At 37.2% G+C, this 19,754-nt stretch overlaps 1 protein-coding gene across 1 annotated transcript in view; it reads left to right on the forward strand.

Moving 5' to 3' along the window:
* The window catches only part of FAM81B (family with sequence similarity 81 member B), a 60,086-nt gene extending 40,928 nt beyond the window's left edge, over positions 1-19,158 (forward strand). Inside the window, exons 8-11 of the mRNA XM_030323373.1 lie at positions 6,446-6,552; positions 14,540-14,675; positions 16,964-17,159; positions 18,859-19,158. Of these exons, the coding sequence (XP_030179233.1) occupies positions 6,446-6,552; positions 14,540-14,675; positions 16,964-17,159; positions 18,859-18,992 (573 nt within the window). The 3' untranslated portion in view covers positions 18,993-19,158. The remainder of the gene's footprint in view (positions 1-6,445; positions 6,553-14,539; positions 14,676-16,963; positions 17,160-18,858) is intronic.
* Positions 19,159-19,754: the final 596 nt, after the last annotated feature.

Consider the following 19,754-nt stretch of genomic DNA (forward strand, 5'->3'; position numbering starts at 1 on the left):
AACAATGCTGCAAGGTGTAACTTGCACCTGTATCATTGTGTGTATGTCCATAGGTATGTTTGTAGGATCAATTACCAGAAGTGTGATTGCTGGGTCAAAATACATGTTTGTTATTTTGAGGTATCTTGCTGTCTGTAGGGTTTTGATCATATTACATAGCCATCGGTGATATGTAAAATGTAAAAATGAGGACATTTTACATATTGCCTCACCAATGGTGTTGACTTTTGAATTTTGCCATTCTTATAGGAAAAAGAAAGCTAAAATCTCTGTGTTTCACTTAGCCTTTCCTTTCTGTTTTTTTAATTTTATTTATTTATTTATTTATTTTTGAGAGCATGTACACAGCAGAAGAGGGAGGGAGAGAGCAGATCCTCAGTAGGATCCGAGCTGTCAGTGCAGAGGTCAACATGGGGCTCAAACTGGTAAACAACCATGAGATTATGACCTTAGCTGAAATCACGAATCAGATACTTAACCAACTGAGCCACACAGGCACCCCTTCACTTAGCCTTTCTCATTGTGAATGAGGTTCACATCTTCAAGAGCTATTTTCATTTCTTTTTCAGCGAGTTATCTGTTCATCTCTTTTATCCATTTCCTTATTGGTCTGTTTTTCTTTTTCTTCTCAATTTTTAGGAGCTCTTTATATGTTCTTTTGACTTTTGTCATGCTTATGTTCTATATTTATAGCTAAATTTATCAGCTTTTTTTTTTTTTTGTAGCTTCTTTTAAGTCACACTTAAAAAGAAATTCCCTAGGGGTGCTGGGTGGCTAAGCTGATTTTGGCTCAAGTCATGATCTCAGTCATGAGATTGAGCCCCATGTTGGGCTGCATACTAACAGCATGGAGCTGCTTGGGATTCTCTCCCTCTCTCTCTGCCTTTCTCCCACTTGCACTGTCTGTCTCCCCCTCTCAAAATAATTACTCATATTTTCTTCTAGCACTTTCATGGCTTTACTGTTTATATTTAAATTCTTGATCCATTTGGAGTTTTTCTAGTATACAATGTGCCTAATCATTGAGACCTTATAGTACTTTTAGTATCTGGTACAGCAAGTACCTTTCATTGCTTTCTTTTCTCCCTTTCCCTGGTGATAATTGTTTGTTTTTGCATATGATTTTAAAATCAGTCTGTCTATTCCCAGCAAATAATAACTCATTTTTAATTTTTATTGAAATCATATTAAATCATAAATTAACTTTTGAATTTACTGAATCATAATGCTGAGTGTTTTATCCAAGAACATAGTGTGCTTCCTATTTGTCAGGTTTGCTTTTCTATCCTTCAAGAAAAGTTTGAAATTTTCCTCATGTTCACATCATCTTCAATATATTTTGGGGTTTTGTTATCTTTTTTCTTTTTAGTTTATTGTAGTGGGGTCTCATTATATCTTCTGATGAGTTGTTAGTTGTACATAATGAAAGCTATATTAATTTCATCTTCTATTAGTGAATTCTCCTCTTGATTATAGAAATTTTCCAGTTTGTTGTTGTTTTTCCAGGCACACAATCATATGATTTTTAAATAATAATTTTATTCATTTTTTTTCATTTTCATACACACAATTTCTCTCCCTGCTATAATTGCCTTAATAACTCCATTATGGTATTAAATAGTAGTGTGGGAATAGTGGTCATCCTGCTCTTGTTCCTGACATTAATGGAAATTCCCCCAGGGTTTCCCTTATGGTGAGGGGAGTTAGTTTCCTCAGTGAATGTGTTTAATGCACTATTCCTATTATATTGAGTTTTTGTTTGTAATCCAGAATGATTGCGAATTTGTCAAATGCCTTTCAACATTATTTGTGGAGATAATCATGTGAGTTTTCTCCTCAACTATGCTGGCATAATTATTTGTATTAATATATTTCTTATTAAACGATTCTTGTTTTAAAAAATAAATTGTGCTTGATTATGATGTTTTTAAAATTGTGCTGATACTGTTTGCTGATATTTTATTTAAGAAGTTTGCATCAATATTTATAAACAAGATTAGTCTTTTTGTGCAACCTTTTTCAGATTTTAGAATCGATGTTTTGCTGACTTCATGAAAATAATTTGGAAGTTTCCCTTCTTTTTCTATGCTCTGAAACAGTTTAAAAAACATTGCAATGACCTATTCTTTGAAGATTCAGTAGTTCGCCTCTGAAGCCATTTAGGCCTAATGATTTAGTGGAAAGAAGAGTTCTTTGATATCTTTGCTCAGTTTTTTCCATGGAAAATCTTTTCAAGGGTCAGCTTTAGTAAATTACTTCTGCTTGGAAAAAAGTACCTTTTTCATCCAGATTTTGAAATTAATTTGCATAAAATTGTGCAAAATACTATGAAGATTATTTTCATTCCTTCTGCTTTTATATTTTTCCCCTCACCATTTTATTTGTGCTTTTTTGACCCTTTGGTTAGTTAGGCTATTTGTGCTTTAATAATTATATTGATTCCTCTCCATTGAGCCACTCTTTTTATGTATTTTTAAGTTCTTCTATTTTGTTCTCCATGTGTTCTCAGCAATTCAAGTTTTTGTCTTTTTTTCCCTTTTCCTGTGATTTGTTTTGCTGTTAATTTTCTAACTTTTTGAACCAAAAATATTTGTAATCTTTTGCTGACAGAAGCATTTTTGACTATGAATTTTCCCTGAGCATTTATTTACTTCCCTGTATCCCCTAGGGTTGATATAGTGTTCTCATGGTTTCCTAGAAATTCTGCAGTTGTATATTGTATTTTTCCCTTTGATTGAACAGATTAAGAGGGGTTGTTGTTTTTCATGAGTTAAGGATTTTTTGTTATCCTAGTATTCATTTTTAGTTTTATCTCCCTGTAATTGAAATTTTTATGTATATACCAGTTTGAGTTTTTGGAATACTTTGAGGGATTTATTTTGGCATCTGGATAGAAAAATTTTCTACACGTTCTAAAAGAATATATTCTGTATTTTTAGGGCACAAAGTTCAGTTGCTATCTAAAACATTGCTTATTGTTTAGGTCTATTGTATCCTTACATATTTTTTTGGTTTTTTCTTCTGTCTTGGATTGAGAAAAGTGAATTAAAATCTATAATTATTTGGCTTCCATTTCGTCTATCACTTCAGCTTTGTGAATATTCTCACTACATTATTTGGATCGTATTTATAACTACTCTATCTTTCCTTATTCTTAATTTTAGTATTTATTTGTTTTCTTTACGTTTAGACCAAGAAAAATGTTGTCTACTACCTTTTCAAAGAAACAACCCTGGGATTTACCTATCAATCCTATAATTTTTTTACTTAATCAATTTTTTTAATGTTTGTATATTAGTTTGCTATTGCTGCCATAACAAATGACCACACACTCAGTAGTTTATAGCAACATAAATATATTTTCTCATAGTTGCTGCAAGTCAAAAGCCTGGTGGGCTAGAGTAAATCCCCTGCATAGGGTCTCACAAGACAGAAATCAAGATATCAGCAGGGCTATGTTTCTTTGAGGTAGCTCTGGGAATTAGTTCTCTTCCAGACTCATTCAAGTTTTGGCCAAATTCAGTGTCTTGAAGTTGTGTGACTGAGGTTCTTGCTGGAGTTGGAGACATGTTCCCCCAGCTGCCAGCCTTCTTTCTCATATTTTCCATGTGGCCTCTCTCCAGGAACAGGCCAAGTCCTTGTCATGCTTCAAATCTCTCTGACTCTGGCTGGAGAAAGTTCTCTGCTTTTAAAGGCTCATGTGATTTAATTGGACCCACTTGGATAAGACAGGATAATCTATTTCAAGGTCTGTAACCTTAATTACAGCTACAAATGCCATTGGCCATCTAACATATCATATACACAGGTTCTAGGAATTAGAGAATGGACATCTTAAAGGAGCCAGTCCACCTATCACAATTTGTCAGTTTCTTCATTCTGCTTTCCCTTGGTTAGGTTTGTTATTCTTTTTAATGGTTGGTTTACATAGCTTTATTCTCTTTAGTTGTTGGTTTACATAGCTTTATTCTGCCTTTTATGTAATTATGGAAACATTTAATGCCACAAATTTACCACTGATTATAGATGTGGCTGTGTCCTGTTGATATATAATGTCTTATTATCCTTTCCTAAGTAAATTGTAATTGCAGAGTTGAGTTATTCTTTGACACTTGTGTTAGTCCTTTGAGAAGCAAATGCCATAAAAGAGCTGATGAGCAAGAGATTTACTAAGAAAAAAAAAAAAAAACTGTGAAGGAAAATGGGGAGAGAGCTGGAAGAGATGGAAAGAGCCATCAGACTACAAAATAGTTCTGACTCCAGTGAAAAAGAGAGAAGGTCTTAGACAGCCATTCTAATAGTTTCATTAAGTTCTTTGAACCAAAGTCCCTCATCATAGGAATACTATTCAGACACTCACTGGAAGCAGCCAATAGGAAGTATGATATCCACACATGGTAATATGTATGAAACATAGCAGTCGGGCCCTTGGCCAATTATGCTCCTCCTAGTAGGGGATCTGAGAGGCACATTTCCATGTGAAACACTGGAATTAAACAATAGAATTAAAAGAGGTTTGTTTTTTTTAATACAAATTGTCAGATTTTTGTTTCTTTATACTTTTCTTATTAATTTCTACTTTCTGGGCAGTATAGAATCATGATCTGTACTTTTCCTACTTTGTGGAATAATGTGAGTTCTTTATAGTCACATATCTACTTAGTTGTTGCAAAGGCTGACTGGGCACTGGGAAAGAATGAGTGTTTCTTGCTGTTTGCAAGTTGGATTGCTTGGTATATAAATTGACTAAATAAGCTATACTTTTCATATTTTCCTATATTTTTATTTATATTTTACTTATTTGGCCTTTGTTGGTGACAGAGAAATCATTTAAAATCATTAGTATATCATCTCCGTTTATCCTTGTAATTCTATAGCTGTTACTTTTTAGTCAATATATAATGTAAATAAAGGTTCAAACTTCTTCACTGTGCAGTCTACTCTTCATCTGTAAAAATGACCACCTTTGTCTCATTTAACATATTTTGCCTCAAATAACATTTTATCTAACAATATTGTTCTGCTAGCTTTCCTTTTTAAGACTCTTTTACATTTATTTATTTATTCATTTATTTTGAAAGAGAGAGAGTGAAAGAGAGAGCAAAGGAGGGGCAGAGAGAGAGGGAGGGAGAGAGTGAGAGAAGATAGAGAGAGAGGGGGGGAGAGTCCCAAGCAGATTCCATGCTGACAGCACAGACATGGGGCTTGAAATCAAAATGTGAGATCGTGACCTGAGCCAAAATCAAGAATCAGATGCTTAACCAACTGAGCCACCCAGGCGCCCCTGGCTTTCTTTTCCTTTGCTTTTGCCAGTGATATATTTGCCTGATATTTTATTGTTAAGAATTCTGCCTTTAAGTATACCTCCTATAAGGAGCCTGTTTTAAGTGAATCTCCTATAAATAGCCATTCATGTGCTATTGGTTGCCCACCCAACATTTATCTATTCAAACCCTTCTGTTATTCATCTCTTTCTTTTCTAAGAGAACTTAGATTTTGGTGGGTTCGGGGATTGACTCAATGGGTAATAGGCATTAAAGAGGGCACTTGTTGGGATGAGCATCGGGTGTTATATCTAACTGATGAATCACTACATTCTACTCCTGAAACCAGTACTACACTGTATGTTAAGTAACTTGAATTTAAATTAAAAAAACAAAAACAAAAAAACAAAACTTAGATTTTGTTAACTGCCCATTTTCCTCCATGCGACTGTTTCAGGAGCTGAATTCTGTTTGGCCAAAGCCCATCATGTAGTTTCATTCCCCTGGATGGTGATTAGTTTACGTGTGATTATGTGCTACAATTCTGTGTCTATTTTCCAAACCATTCCTTTTACCTAAAGGAACTTCCTCAATGTTTCTGGATGTGTAGAAGACCCTCTTATCCTAACTTCCAGACCTGGAACTTGTTGTTTCCTATCTTTCTATGCTCTAAAGTCATTTCACCTAAGGAAATTCCTAAGGCCTAATCTTAGGCCACTCATGTGTTTTCCTCAGAGCCCGATTAATTGTACATTTAAACATGTATTCAATAAGTATTTGGTGGATATTTATCATTGGTCAACTGATGTGCACTAAGGTTGTAGTGGTGATAGAGGATACATACCGGCTTACACAGTAATTGGGGGAAAAGTAAAGAAGCAATAAAATTAAACAATTGATAAACCAATATCAATAGCAGGCTTTTGTTATATCATTAGGTAACCTATTATCAGGATGAATATTATAGACAGCAGAATGGAACACTTCCCTATAAATCTTTCCTTGAAGATAGTTCTGTAACTATTGAATCATTCCTTTAGAAAAGATCATTTTCAAATGCAAATATGCTTTAATTTAGGCTCAAGTCTGTTTCTTGGCTCTTTTAGGAATAAAATATAATTAATTTAAGTGCTAGTGATTTTGTTCACACACACACAAGCTCCCTTTTGTACTTTCATTAGGTAATGCAGCTCTTAGGAAAGATTGAGGCTTCCGGTTCTGAGCAAACCTCAAATTTAAAGATGGTCCAGGGGGATTATCGCCATGAAATGAACCTTTTGGAGTTCAAGTAAGTGAATGGAAGATTTTTAATTCTGTTAAGTACATTCCAAAAGGTTTTGCCTAATGAAAGCATTGGCTTTAAATGAAAATCTATCCCAGGAATTTGAAACTGGCCAAGACATAAAGCAACAAACTGTTAGAGAGAATACTCTACACTAAAGTAATTCATACAATATTCATAATAAAGGAAATATGAGGGGAGGTGGGTGGGGGGATGTGTGAAAGAGGTGACGGGGATTAAGAAGGGCACTTGTAATGAGCACTGGGCATTATATGTAAGCGTTGAATCACTAATTTGTACACCTGAAACTAATTACACTGTATGTTAGCTAATTGGAATTTAAATAAAAATTTTTAAAGAATGGATATTGTCATTCTCTTTGTTTATGTATTGCAACTGAATTGATACACATCCTGACCTTTTCCAAAGAGTAATTTGAACCTATCATCAACTATATGTCTCAATGTAACACACTTCATTGAATATACATCAATTCCCCAAGACTACCAAATAATTATTAAAACAACTTTGATTTACAAGCTTTCTTTTTAAAATTTCTTCTAAGATTCTCTACCTTCTTTACATTATCCTTTTTTTAAGACCGGTCTCTGTCCTATCTTCACTGAGTTCTCCCCTACGCACAGTAAAAGAGACAAGACTCCACAAACATTCAAATTATTGGCCTCCTTATTCCCCAATCCTCCTTTCTTGTATAAAAGACCACCATTTCCTGGAATCCTGGCACAGGCAAAGGAAAATTCTAGTCTCTTGGATGATACTACCTTACTGCCTCTTCTCTCCTTGTTCTTTTTCCTCTTGGATTTTTCCACTTGGGTTTAATGACTTGGTCAAATCCAGTGTTCTGAATATACTCTGCTTGCTCCATTTTCCCCCATCCTTACAGTATTTCATCAAATCTAATTTTTAAGCTACCTCCTGATTTCAGAGATGTTAAATTGGGAAATACGTGTGTCCTAGAAACTGATGAAAAACTATACTCATCTCTAAAATTCAAAGAAGTAAATGTCTTGTGTAAAGAGAATATAGCCACTTACTTCATACAATAAAAAAGCATGTCTAGGTACTTAAATTCCAGTACAATGAGGATGCCCAGTAAATATCTGTGTGGTGCTTGGTCTAATCCCATTAGCTTAGAATTAAATAAAGTGTCCAAAGTAGAAGAGTAACTGTTTCTAGAGGTACACTTTAAGAAATGATTTTCCTGGGGGAGAAAAGGGACTTATAATCTGGAATAGAATACTGGCTTAAATGGATGAAGTACGTTAACAAATAGAAAATCAGGGCACCTAAGTGGCTCAGTTGGTTAAGCATCCAACTTTGGCTCAGGTCATGATCTCACGGATTCGTGAGTTCGAGCCCCATGTGGGGCTCTATGCTGACAGCTCAGAGCCTGAAGCTTGCTTCAGATTCTGTGTCTCCCTCTCTTTCTGCCCTCCCCCATTTGCACCCTCTCTCTCTCTCTTTCTGTCTCAAGAATAAACATTAAAAATAAATTTAGAAAAAGGGGCACCTGGGTGGCTCAGTTGGTTAAGCGTCCAACTCTTGGTTTCAGCTCAGGTCATGATCTCGTGGTTCATGAGTCTGAGCTCCGCATTGGGCTCTGCACTTACAGCTCAGAGCCTGCTTGGGATTCTCTCTCTCTCCCTCTCTCTCTGCCCCTCCCTTGTTCACGCTCTCTCTTGCTCAAAATAAATAAACTTAAAAAAATTTTTTTAATAAAATAAGAAGTAGCAAAATAAAACAAAGATGAAAAAAAGTTCTCCATCTCAGCTTCCTTGAAGTAACCAATGCTAACATCAGAGATATGTCCTCCCACACTGTCCTCCTTGTTAATATAAACATCTAACAGAAAAAGGATGTTTATATATTTTTTATGTATCATACACTACTTGTATAGAAAGAACATGGCTTTTTAAAATACACCCTATACACATTACTCAATAATTTGCTTTTTTATAGTGCATTGTAATCATCTCTCTAGATCAGTATTATTCTAACATTAGTTTAATAGTTGTGTAATATTTTAACTTGCAGATGTCCTATAGCTAATTCAATCACTTATTATATTGATTCTTTCCAGTTTACAGCTACCCCAAACAAACGCCAAAATTATTGTGTGTATATATCTTTAAATATCCTTAAATTTAGATGTTTTTATTTCTACCGGCAAGATTCCTAGGTCAAAGAGTTCATTTATTAATTTTTATAAATTTATTATTATGTTTTTAATGTAGCAACACACACTTCCACCAGCAATATATGAGAAGATCTTTCTCTACATTCTTATCAACACTGGATGTTCTTTTTAATATGTGCCAATTCAAGGATGAAGATTGAATGTTTTGTTTCTGTTTGCTTTCCCTTCACCATTTGAATTTCCTTTTCTGTGTATTACCCATTCTTATCATTTGTCAAAGTTTATATCATGACTTTCCTCATATTCTTATCAATTTGTAGGATTCCTTCACATTTCACAATAGAGATATTAACCCTTTAAACCGAGATATTTATTACAAATATATTTTCTTCAAAGAGAAAGTAAGGCAAGTAGGGCTCTCTTTTTTTTCTTTTCCATTCAGAGCATTTCTCCAATTAAAGTAGATGGGGTATAGTATTTGCTTTTCCTTTTTTAAGAAACTACTGTCTCTGAGAAAAGGGATTTAAAAAAAAATTAATAACATTCAAAAATGTGTTTAATTGGACAGTTTTACCATTTAGAAACTATAACAATTTCAAGTTTAATGGCCAATTAAATTTATGTCTTATATACAACTTAAAAGCCCCAATACTGTCTGTGGTTTTCCAGTGAATTCCTAGGACTTTGGCATTCATCACTAGACCTAACAAAGGAGATGCACAGGCTCTTCATCTGAACACCAACATGGAGACTCTTTCCAGAAAGGTCTTAGTCAGATGTTCAGCTAAATAACTTCCTAAGCTAACAACTTAGTGCTTATAGAGCAAGAGTCTTAGTCATCATAAAATATGGCTGTCTTTTTAGGAAGGGTTTAGCAGGGGAAGTACCTATTAGTCACTCCCTAGATAGTTCTTGCTGCTGACAATGTTTAATTGATAGTGATTTATTAGAAAAGAAAAAGTATATGGTCAATGAAGCAAATGCATAGACTCAAATCTTCCCATACAGCTTTGAAAATGCTACCACAGTATTATGTTACAAACTATTCAAGTCGAGGATATGTCTCATCCATCTTCGTATTCTCAGCACCCAGCACATTCAGATGCAAATAGCCAATGAATATTTTGAAAATCAATAATGTGTAAGTTGTGTTTTGGAATACTCAAAGACAACATCATAGCCATATACAGTTGGGGGGAAATATACAAATAAGTGAAAAGCTAAACACAAAGTAAAAGTTAAGACAGTGTTAGAGGAAATAGATCAGTAAACAGAAATAAGAAATGTACTAATTGTTATTTCTGAATGTCTACCAATCCCTAAGTGACCAAGATATTCAGGTGCATCCATCTCTGCAGTGTAAGTCTTCTCCCCATTTTAATGATGAGGAAACACAATCATAGAAATTAAATACTTTGCCCAAAGTCACATCACTAGAAAATATCTGACTCCAAACCTCAGGTTGTTTTGTCAATCTATGAAACCTCCATCTCACAATTCCAGCCATTAGTAAGCTAATTGTACTACAGAAATTTAGGGAATGGGAAGATCACATCTGCTTGAAACTATGAAGGTAAGAAGCTATGAAGGTATTGGGATTTAAGCTCAAGTACAATATGGAACAACAAGCAAAAAGCTTCCTATCAGAATGGAGTTGGAGTTGCTCTTTACTTGCGTCATTAGGACATAAAGAAGAAGTTGAAGTAGATAGGCACAAACTTAGTAGAAATAATTTTCTTAGAATTAATCTCTTTCTTCTGACATGAAATTTAAAATCTTAGGTTCAGTCTCCAAAACTGACTTGGTTAAAGCCACTATCTGAATTTTTGAGAGCCTATTAAGAGTAACATTTTTCAAGAAATCAAACTTTTCATGTCTTCTGGAAAAGTTCAATTGATTATTAAATGCAAGACAATGAGTTTGAGACTTAAGAGAACTGGTTAAAAAAAAAAAAAAAAAGCCCCAGATTGGAGCTATGTCCTCATTTACGTATGTCAACCATAACCACAGCGGTCACTAGGATGACTGTTGCAAGCCCTACACTCTGTCCTCACCATTCATGTTCATCACAGCCATCTGCTGTGTCTATGACTCCCCACTAAATTTTATTTTATGCTTTTGTGACTTTCTCCCTTATAATTGCCCTTGGTGTGTATATTAAGTTGATTCCACCAATATAAAAAAATTTTTTAACTGTATCCCACATTATTCTAGTAAGATCTGTGGCCATAATTTAAAAGTCTGACTTTTGTGTTTTTTGAAAAAGAAAATCAGCTATCTATGCTACCTACTTACTTATCTACCTACCTATCTATATCTAACTACATATTTTTAAAAATATTCATTTTTGAGAGAGAGAGAGAGAAAGTGTGCAAGTGGGGGAGGGGCAGAGACGGAGACAGAATCTGAAGCAGGCTCCAAGCTGTCAGCACAGAGCCTAATGTGGGGCTGGAACCCACGAACTGTGAGATCATGAGCTGAGTCGAAGTTGGACGCTTAACTGACTGAGCCACCCAGGCACCCTATATCCATCTACATCTGATAGAAATACTACCATAATTATTGGAATAGAGGATTTGGGAACTAAAATGTGAATGTCATATTTCATCCTGTTGAAATTTTAATTATAAATACTGTAAATCACAGAAAAGTCATTCTTTCATGGAAAGCCATGCCCATTATGTTAGGAGAAAGTCTAAGTAAAGGAGACGTATATAAACCTTTATTTTAGCTTATCCTTTTTTATCTTTCAAGGAGAATGCTTTTTAAAAAATGCTTTCATATTTTCATAAACTACCAGTTCTGACTTTTTCATGGTAACCAATAAAGTCAGTCTCTAATTGCAGGCAAAACCTTATAATAAAATGATCACAGGTAATAACTCATTCTTTATGACTATTTTAATTTCAGAATTCTAATTACTGATATGCACTTCTGGAGATATTACTTGGTCACATTTAATGGTTCCCTGGTTTTCAGAGGGATGTTAATATCACATCAGTAGTAAATGTTCTTATTTACATACACAGTAAAAGTGCACACTGAAGGCTGGATTTCCAATTGCAAAGCTACCTCTTGATTATCTGGGGATTTACTGTCCCTCTTAACAATCACTATTAATTAATATTTCCACCACAGATAGGAAAGACAAGATGAAAATTGAAGATTAGATATCTAAATATCTAAGCAAATGTACAATTTGTTATTTGTGAACAGCTCTAGTAAAGGGTATTAAATGAGAAACAATGAATCATTTATTCAACAACTATTCATCCAGCGCTTTCTAAATTCCAGCCACTGTTCACAGCCATGGACAAAGCAAATTCCTTGCTTTCATGGAGCTTAGATTCTAGTGAAGTAGACAGCACACAAATTGTATATATCACATGGTGATCAGCATTTTGGAAAAAATAAAGTAGGGTAAAGGAATAAGGGAGGGTCAGATGGGGAAAAAGAATTTTTTTTTTTTTAAAGTGTGGTTTTAAAAAAGTCCTGGGGCGCCTGGGCGGCTCAGTCAGTTAAACATCAGACTCTTGATTTCTGCTCAGGTCACGATTTCACAGTCGTGAGATCAAGCCCTGAGTCGGGCTCCTTGCTGGGTATGGAGCCTGCTTAAGAGTCTCCCTTTGCCCCTCCCCCACTTGTGTGCTTGCATGCTCTCAAATAAAAATAAAAACAAACCAACAAACACAGTCCTATGTTAAGGAGGGAAATGGTGCTTGAAAAGATATCTGAATGAAATGAGGGCAGGAGCCACTGGGTATTCTAAGGAAGAGTGTTCCAGACATAGAAAACAGTTGGCTAAAATGAGGCTGTCCATGTGTCAGTTGGGAACTTATTTGAGATCCATCAGCTGTTAGTCAGTAGCACAGGTGTTTGGAAATCATGATTAGATTAGCAGGAACTGTGGCCGATGGTATCTTCTCAATGTGGAAATACTCACCTGAATCAAGATACGCTTTCTATGTGAAAAGTATCTCTCTCCATATCAAAACATGTGATAATTCAAAGTGATGAAGATTAGAATTCAGGTATTATACCACAGCTAATACAGCTACTGGAAAATTAACTTTTCCCATTCCTTGATTTCATCATCCAAATTCTGGTTTCTCAACGTGGGCACTATTGGCATTTGGGATGGGTAATTCTTTTCTGTGAGGCTGTTCTGTGCATTGTAGGATATTTAGCAGTATTTCTGGCGTCTACACACTCCACATGTCAGTAGCACCTCCAAGTTGTGACAACCAAAAATGTCTCCGTACATTGTTAGAGGGCCACTGCTCTAAATAAAAACTGGAAATGGTCTCATATAATTTGTCTTTTCCAAATACTAGTCCAAACACTTTTTCAAGGAAGCTAGAGACACATACATGCAATATATGTCCAGCATGTCTTAAGCAATTTCCAGTGATAAATACTGCAAAATTATTGAAACATTTTTTCCTGAAAAATTACAGCATTATAGCAATGATTACTTCAAGCCATCCACATGTTGTAAGTTAGTCTGAATATTTTCAATAATAAACAACATGCATCGCTCCTGCCTGTCTAATATAGTGCCTATTCTAGAAGGGAATTTGAAACTGACATTTTACTACAAGCTAGTCACGTGCAGAAAACATACAGAGGCTGCTTGCCAGTCCCCATCCTCATCCTTCCTCTTCTCAGACCATATTTCTCAGTCATTCCAGGTATGGATTCTCCTTTTTACTCAAACCTCAGCCATTCTAGAGTGACTTTTCATGTTGAAGCTATATGATTCCAATCTTTTCAATCTCTGTAATAACATCCACTTCCATTTTAAAAAATCATTCATTCTGTTATTTAATATTCCTATGGTGCATCACTTTTATGCCAGCGGTCGTTTCCTGCACCTTAGCGTATTATATATCTGTTTTTGCCCCACATGAGTAACTCAGGACCTCTTTAAGCCCTCCCTGAACCCTACCCCCTAAAGAATCCACAGAGACCCACTGGAGGCAAAGGGGACTTTACTGAGGATCTCACCTGAGACAGAAAAGACAACCAAGGACTGTCTCCCATGGGCACTGTGCTTTCCCAAAGTCCTTCTGGGTCTTTCTACATCCTACCTATGATTTTCTCTGGCCCAGCTCCTCCCCCAGCCAGGTAGTGACCTTTGCAGGACAGAGATTCCACCAACTGCCACCCTTAGCCAAATCTGCCCACTGCTAAGAATGATTTGCACACTTTCTACTAATTTTTTAAATTAGAAAATGTATTTCATGATGTGATTATATGTTGCTTAAATTTCAGTGTATGTAAAGTTAGATTAGACAACCAAGTTCTTTTTTCATTTGTTTGTATTGTATGTGGCTGCTTTCCCACTGCAATGGCAGCACTGAGTGGTTAAAGAATTGACTGGTTGCAATGGAGACCATATGGCACACAAAGCCTAAAATATTTACTATCGACCTTTCATAGAAGAAGTTTGCTGACCCCTACGTACCCCGGAGTGATATCACCATCCAAGTGGCTTGTCAAGGTGTTTCTTCCACATATACAATGTACCCCAGGCCCTAAGAGGAAACCTGCATGGATGGATGATACATGTGTTTCTGTGTGTCCATGTGTCTGTCTTTGTGTCTATGTGTATTTTAATGTATGCAGAGGGGTGTTGTCAGCAGCCGGGTTGAATGCAAGCTTGGGGCAGGGACCCAAAATGTGCTCCCTTGCTCCCTACCTCCCACATCAACCCATAAGTACTTGTTAGACATCTTGAACCTCATCATCTGAAAAAACTGCAGTTTGTCAATACTAAATTTTGGTTTTATGTTTAAATTTACTTTATTAAAATATAACTATTTTCCCCCTTAGATTTAATTCAGTTTCAAACAACCTATATGAGGCAGTTGAGAACCATCAAAAATGGACAGAGAAACAGTTCCTCAACTATGAAAAAGACCACCTTGGCCATTTAAATCAATGTCTGACGCTCCTACAGGAGAAGCTGGTAAGTAAACAGCTGCATAGTCATTGTCTGGATGTTGAAAGTTTCACTGGGACATTCACAGTAACCTTCGCTGTGTCAGCAATTAACCTTTTCTGGCACCAGAATGGGAATCCAGAGGCCTGCCTTTTGGTTCTGTGTGCTACTCTCCAACTCCGGGAACCCACACTTCTGAGTGTGCTCTACCCATAATAACCTAAAGAGCAGTGTTTTTTTTTTTTTTTTTTTAAATACATATTCTCGGTTCCAACCCAGAGCTGAGGTCCCTGGGGCCTCCCCTGGAGATCTGTGCACCTAGGCAAGCCTCCTGGAGGACACTTAGACACAGTAAAACCTGAAAACTTCTGCCATAAACAAGTCAGTTTACCTCTCTGAAGATCCATCCATCGATCAAAGGTTTTCAAAACTTCTTTTCCAGAGGCAACCTCATAGAGAAACTCCCAGCTTTGGGGCAAGACTGCCAGGATGGAGGGGAAATCTGTTGATTGCAGGTACCCCTCACTCCAAGCAGCGCATCCAACCAGCTGCTAGCCCCAGTGGGAGAGCAACACAGGGCCATCCGTGTCATCAGTGACTGCCAGCCTTGCTGGTGATTCAAATAAGATGTTTCTGGAATTTTGGTAGAGGGGCTTTGGGCAGCTGAGTTTGTACACAGCTGACAGAGGCAGGAATCCAAGAGATGTAGATAACCATTCCAGCTTTATCACTGATAAGGCTATTGAAATCTGTGTGGTCCAACATGCAGCCAACAGGGCCTGCTAGTTCTCTAGGATTTAGACAGACTCATCCACCAGTTATAGGCAGCACTAGGTGACCACAGGGTCACCTGCAGGCAGAAGCTTTCCACCACAAGTAAGAAAGAGGCTGGAATCCACTTCCCCGATGCAAGCAGGGCCAAAAATAGGAGGGGGGCACCTGGGTGGATCGGTTGGTTGGGCATCCGACTTTGGCCTAGGTCATGGTCTGGTGATTCATGAGTTCCAGCCCCACGTGGGGCTCGGCGCTGACAGCTCAGAACCAGGAGCCTGCTTCTAGATTCTGTGTCTCCTCCTCTCTCTGCCCCTCCCCTGCTCATGCTCTCTCAAAAGTAAATAAATGTTAAAAAAATAATAATAAAAAATAGGAGGAACAATGGGGCCAAGTCACTGTCACCCAGTTCCTGCTGGCAAGTTCCCTGTGAGAGGGTGAGGAGGAGCAGAGAAGCTCCTGAGCCTGGGGCATCCATGAAGTCCCCACCTCGCTGCAATTAGAATCACCTGGAGAGTTTTTCAACTAGATAAATTCCTGAGTTCCACTGTGGACCAATTAAATCAGTTTCGTGAGGGGCGGGGTGGTGGTAGTGGTTTTGTGATGGTCCAGGTGATATCAATAGACAACAGAGGTCAAGAATCACTATTCTAGCTGAACTCTGTCCACGTGGAGATAACGAAGCTCGAGGGAATAGGAATGTGTAACAGGAACATGACCCAGGAGCTTAAAGTGTCTAAAATGCCTCCCTTCAGGCGCCTGGGTGGCTCAGTCAGTTGAGAGTCTGACTTCGGCTCACGTCATGATCTCACAGTTCGTGAGTTCGAGCCCCGCATAGGGCTCTGTGCTGACAGCTCAGGGCCTGGAGCCTGCTTCGCATTCTGTGTCTCCCTCTCTCTCTGCCCCTCCCCCGCTTCCACTCTGTCTCTCTCTCTCAAAAATAAATAAAGATTAAAAAAATTAAAAAATAAATAAAATGCCTTCCTTGACCACACTTCTTTAAACACTAGACTGTAATTCCAACTCCTCAAGGCATTTCAGCAAAACCACAGTCCTTTCTTTTCTTTCTCCTATCACATGCAGAATTCTAGAAACTGCAAACAAAGCCAAGCAAAGGGATGAACTCTCACACGTGTGAACACAGTTTTAGATACAAAGGAACCTGGTTGGAATTTTCATGTTTAATATGGAAAAATGAACATGTTGGGGCGCCTGGGTGGCTCAGTCGGTTAAGTGGCTGACTTTGGCTCAGGTCATGATCTCACGGGTGATGAGTTCGAGCCCTGAGTCAGGCTGTGTGCTGACAGCTCAGAACCTGGAGCCTGTTTCAGGTTCTGTGTCTCCTTTTCTCTCTGCCCCTTCGCTGCTTATGCTCTCTCTCTCACTCTCAAAAAAAAAAAAAAAATAATAATAATAATAATAATAAATATTTAAAAAAATAAAATAAATAAAAGTGAACTTGTTAAAAACATTCCTTAAGCTGAAGTACATATCCACCTAAGTTTTCTTTTCTGCAGAGTTTTATCTCATGATATCTTTTATAGGAAAAGTCTGAAAATAAAATGGAAGAGAAATTACTGAAGCTTTCAAGCAAATTAGAGAATTTCGTTAACACAGAGAAACAGGAAGCAGAACTAAGTACAGTAAAGCATATAGAAAATAAACTGTCCAAAAAGATGAACCAACTGGAAAAGCACATCTGGGGTGAATTAGAGAAAATTCAGACTGAATATCAATCAGGTGAGCAGACACCTTTGATTAAGAACACTAGCTCTTGCTTATCCAATTCCTCAGAGTTGTCTACTTGGAGCTCATGGCCATGGATCAGTCTTGTCAGTACTGATATCCTTCCGTATTTAATCTCACTTTTCTCAATATCCCATAGAATGTCAGCATGCCATTGGAAGGTAGATAAACAAGTTCACATTCTTCATTCAGACTGGGCAGTGTCACAAGCTTGCCAACACTGTGAGGTTGTTTTTGTTTGTTTGTTTTGTTTTTTGTTTTTTTTACGGAGATCATAGAATCATAGAATTGTTAGACTTGGAACGTCCTTGAGATCAAGACCTGACTTGTGGTATGTCATGAAATCAGGACTTGAAATCGAATGCCCCTCATTGAACTGCAGGTAATGAGCCTGGACGGATGTCAGACTGGAGACCTGACCTTTACAAGTGAGAGAGAGATGAATTAACAGAGTCCAGTATAATGACTGCTTTTCTTCTTAAGGAGGCTAATGGCAGCAGTGTCAAGCTGAGCTAACATCAAAGAGGATTAATTTGAAAGGCTCATCTAATTTGTCAAAGGGAAGGACATGGGATAGGAGCTGGGGAGCAGCCATCTGCCTCCAGTCACAATTCTGAGCAAATTACCAGAACCAGAGGTTCCTTTATTAAAGAAAGTCCCAACTCATTTTCCATCTTCTAGTTCTCAGAAAAATGCCTGCAAATTCTCTCAAATGTTGATCCTGTACAGAGATGCCTTGAAGGTGTCTTGGGAAGATATTATGGTCTCATTCTCCCCGATGCTCGATGCTCGTAGCATATAAATAAAATTTGCTGCCTGGAAATCTGACCCACACTGCCCCTATCCCCATCTCCCATTGTCAAACCAAAATAATGAATTATCTGGTGAGGAATCACATTCCAAACTTAACTGGCCCTTGTTTTAGGTCCCTGCTTTCTACTTAAATACCAGAGGTTTCATTATATTCATCCCATTAGTATAACCCCAGGATGAGCCAAAGAGGAATTTGCATTCTGCTTTTTTTCTGCATTTTACTAACTGGAAGGGGAATTTCAAATTAATGGTGTGCTCTTTTATGCCTTTAATAAAAATGTGTTGAGAAATGACTATTTGAAAGGCCCAGTGAATAAGAAATGGACTGTACCCTAAGAAGCTTGCAGTCTGGTGGGTCTGTGGTCATGAGTGACTAGACCTGCATAAAAGAGAAGGTGCTGACGGTGGGCGGTGCAGGGGGAACAGCTGGTGGCCACTCCTTAGGTCCCTCAACAGGTCACTTTCTGGGAAGTTTTAAAATCTCACCTGTGTTCTTTATCTTCAATTTGGTAACAAGGATTAAAAAAGAGATCATCCAAATCTCTTATTAAAGTATACAGAGAGAAGAAAATATTTTAAATTTCTCTCTTGAAATATAGAATTATTTAGTTATGCAATATATTTGGGCAAGGAGAAGGAGAGGAATTGAATTAAATTTTCCCGATGAAGCCAGATACAAGCAGAAACACTATCGCTAATATATCTTCATGACATAGAAGAAATGGGTTATTGTACATTTTTACACTGGTCTTAATGGAATTTAATATGCTTTAAATGGTGATCAATTATGGCAGAAGCGCTGATTAGCAACTTCTGTTTTAAAAAAAAATTCCAATGCATTGTTTAATTTCAGTATACCTTTTCTCATATCCTCTTCCAGGATTTAAATCAATTCATGACTCTCTCAGCTCCCTCCAACAAATACAGAAAACAAAGATGGATTTAGAGAAATATAAAGTACAGAAAGACCTAAAGAAATTACAGCGTAAGATAGTGGAACTCCAGGAAGTATAAAACTTTTCTGTCATCTTTTTCACCAGCTAATATAGTGGTTTGCTGGCAAAAGTTGGGAAGAAGTTAATATCTCTGGGATGTTGACTGCTTCTTATACCTCTGTATTTCTTACCACCTTTTTCAGGAAATGAATGTGCCAGAAAACCCAATAAAGCAGAGAAGTTTATGATGTCTTCACTAATTTATTAATGAAAAAGTTAAGGAATTTTTTACATACATGCCTTTTCATATTTTTATTTGCCTATAGAAAAGAGCATTCAACAAAATGTACATATACAAGTGAAATGGGACTGGTGTAAACATAAAACGAGGGCAGGAACTGTGGCAAATTGGACCACTTACCCTGTCTACAAAGGAATAGCCACCATGCAGTCCTGGTTCATCATTAATATGCATATAATCCATTGGTGCCAAGATTTCATTTTTCAAGAGAAACTAGAAATCTGGCTTTATTTATTTATTTTTTTAACGTTTTATTTATTTATAAGACAGGGAGAGACAGAGCATGAACGGGGAAGGGTCAGAGAGAGGGAGACACAGAATCCGAAACAGGCTCCAGGCTCTGAGCTGTCAGCACAGAGCCCGACGCGGGGCTCGAACTCACGGACCGTGAGATCATGACCTGAGCTGAAGTCGGCCGCTTAACCAACTGAGCCACTCAGGCGCCCTTAGAAATCTGGTTTTATATGAAGCCATTTATAAGCATTAGCAACTAGTTCAGAACGGTTCTTACACTAGGAGGGAATATCTGCGGGACAGATA

The sequence above is a fragment of the Lynx canadensis genome, chromosome A1 (genome assembly GCF_007474595.2).
Source record: "Lynx canadensis isolate LIC74 chromosome A1, mLynCan4.pri.v2, whole genome shotgun sequence".
NCBI lineage: Eukaryota > Metazoa > Chordata > Mammalia > Carnivora > Felidae > Lynx > Lynx canadensis.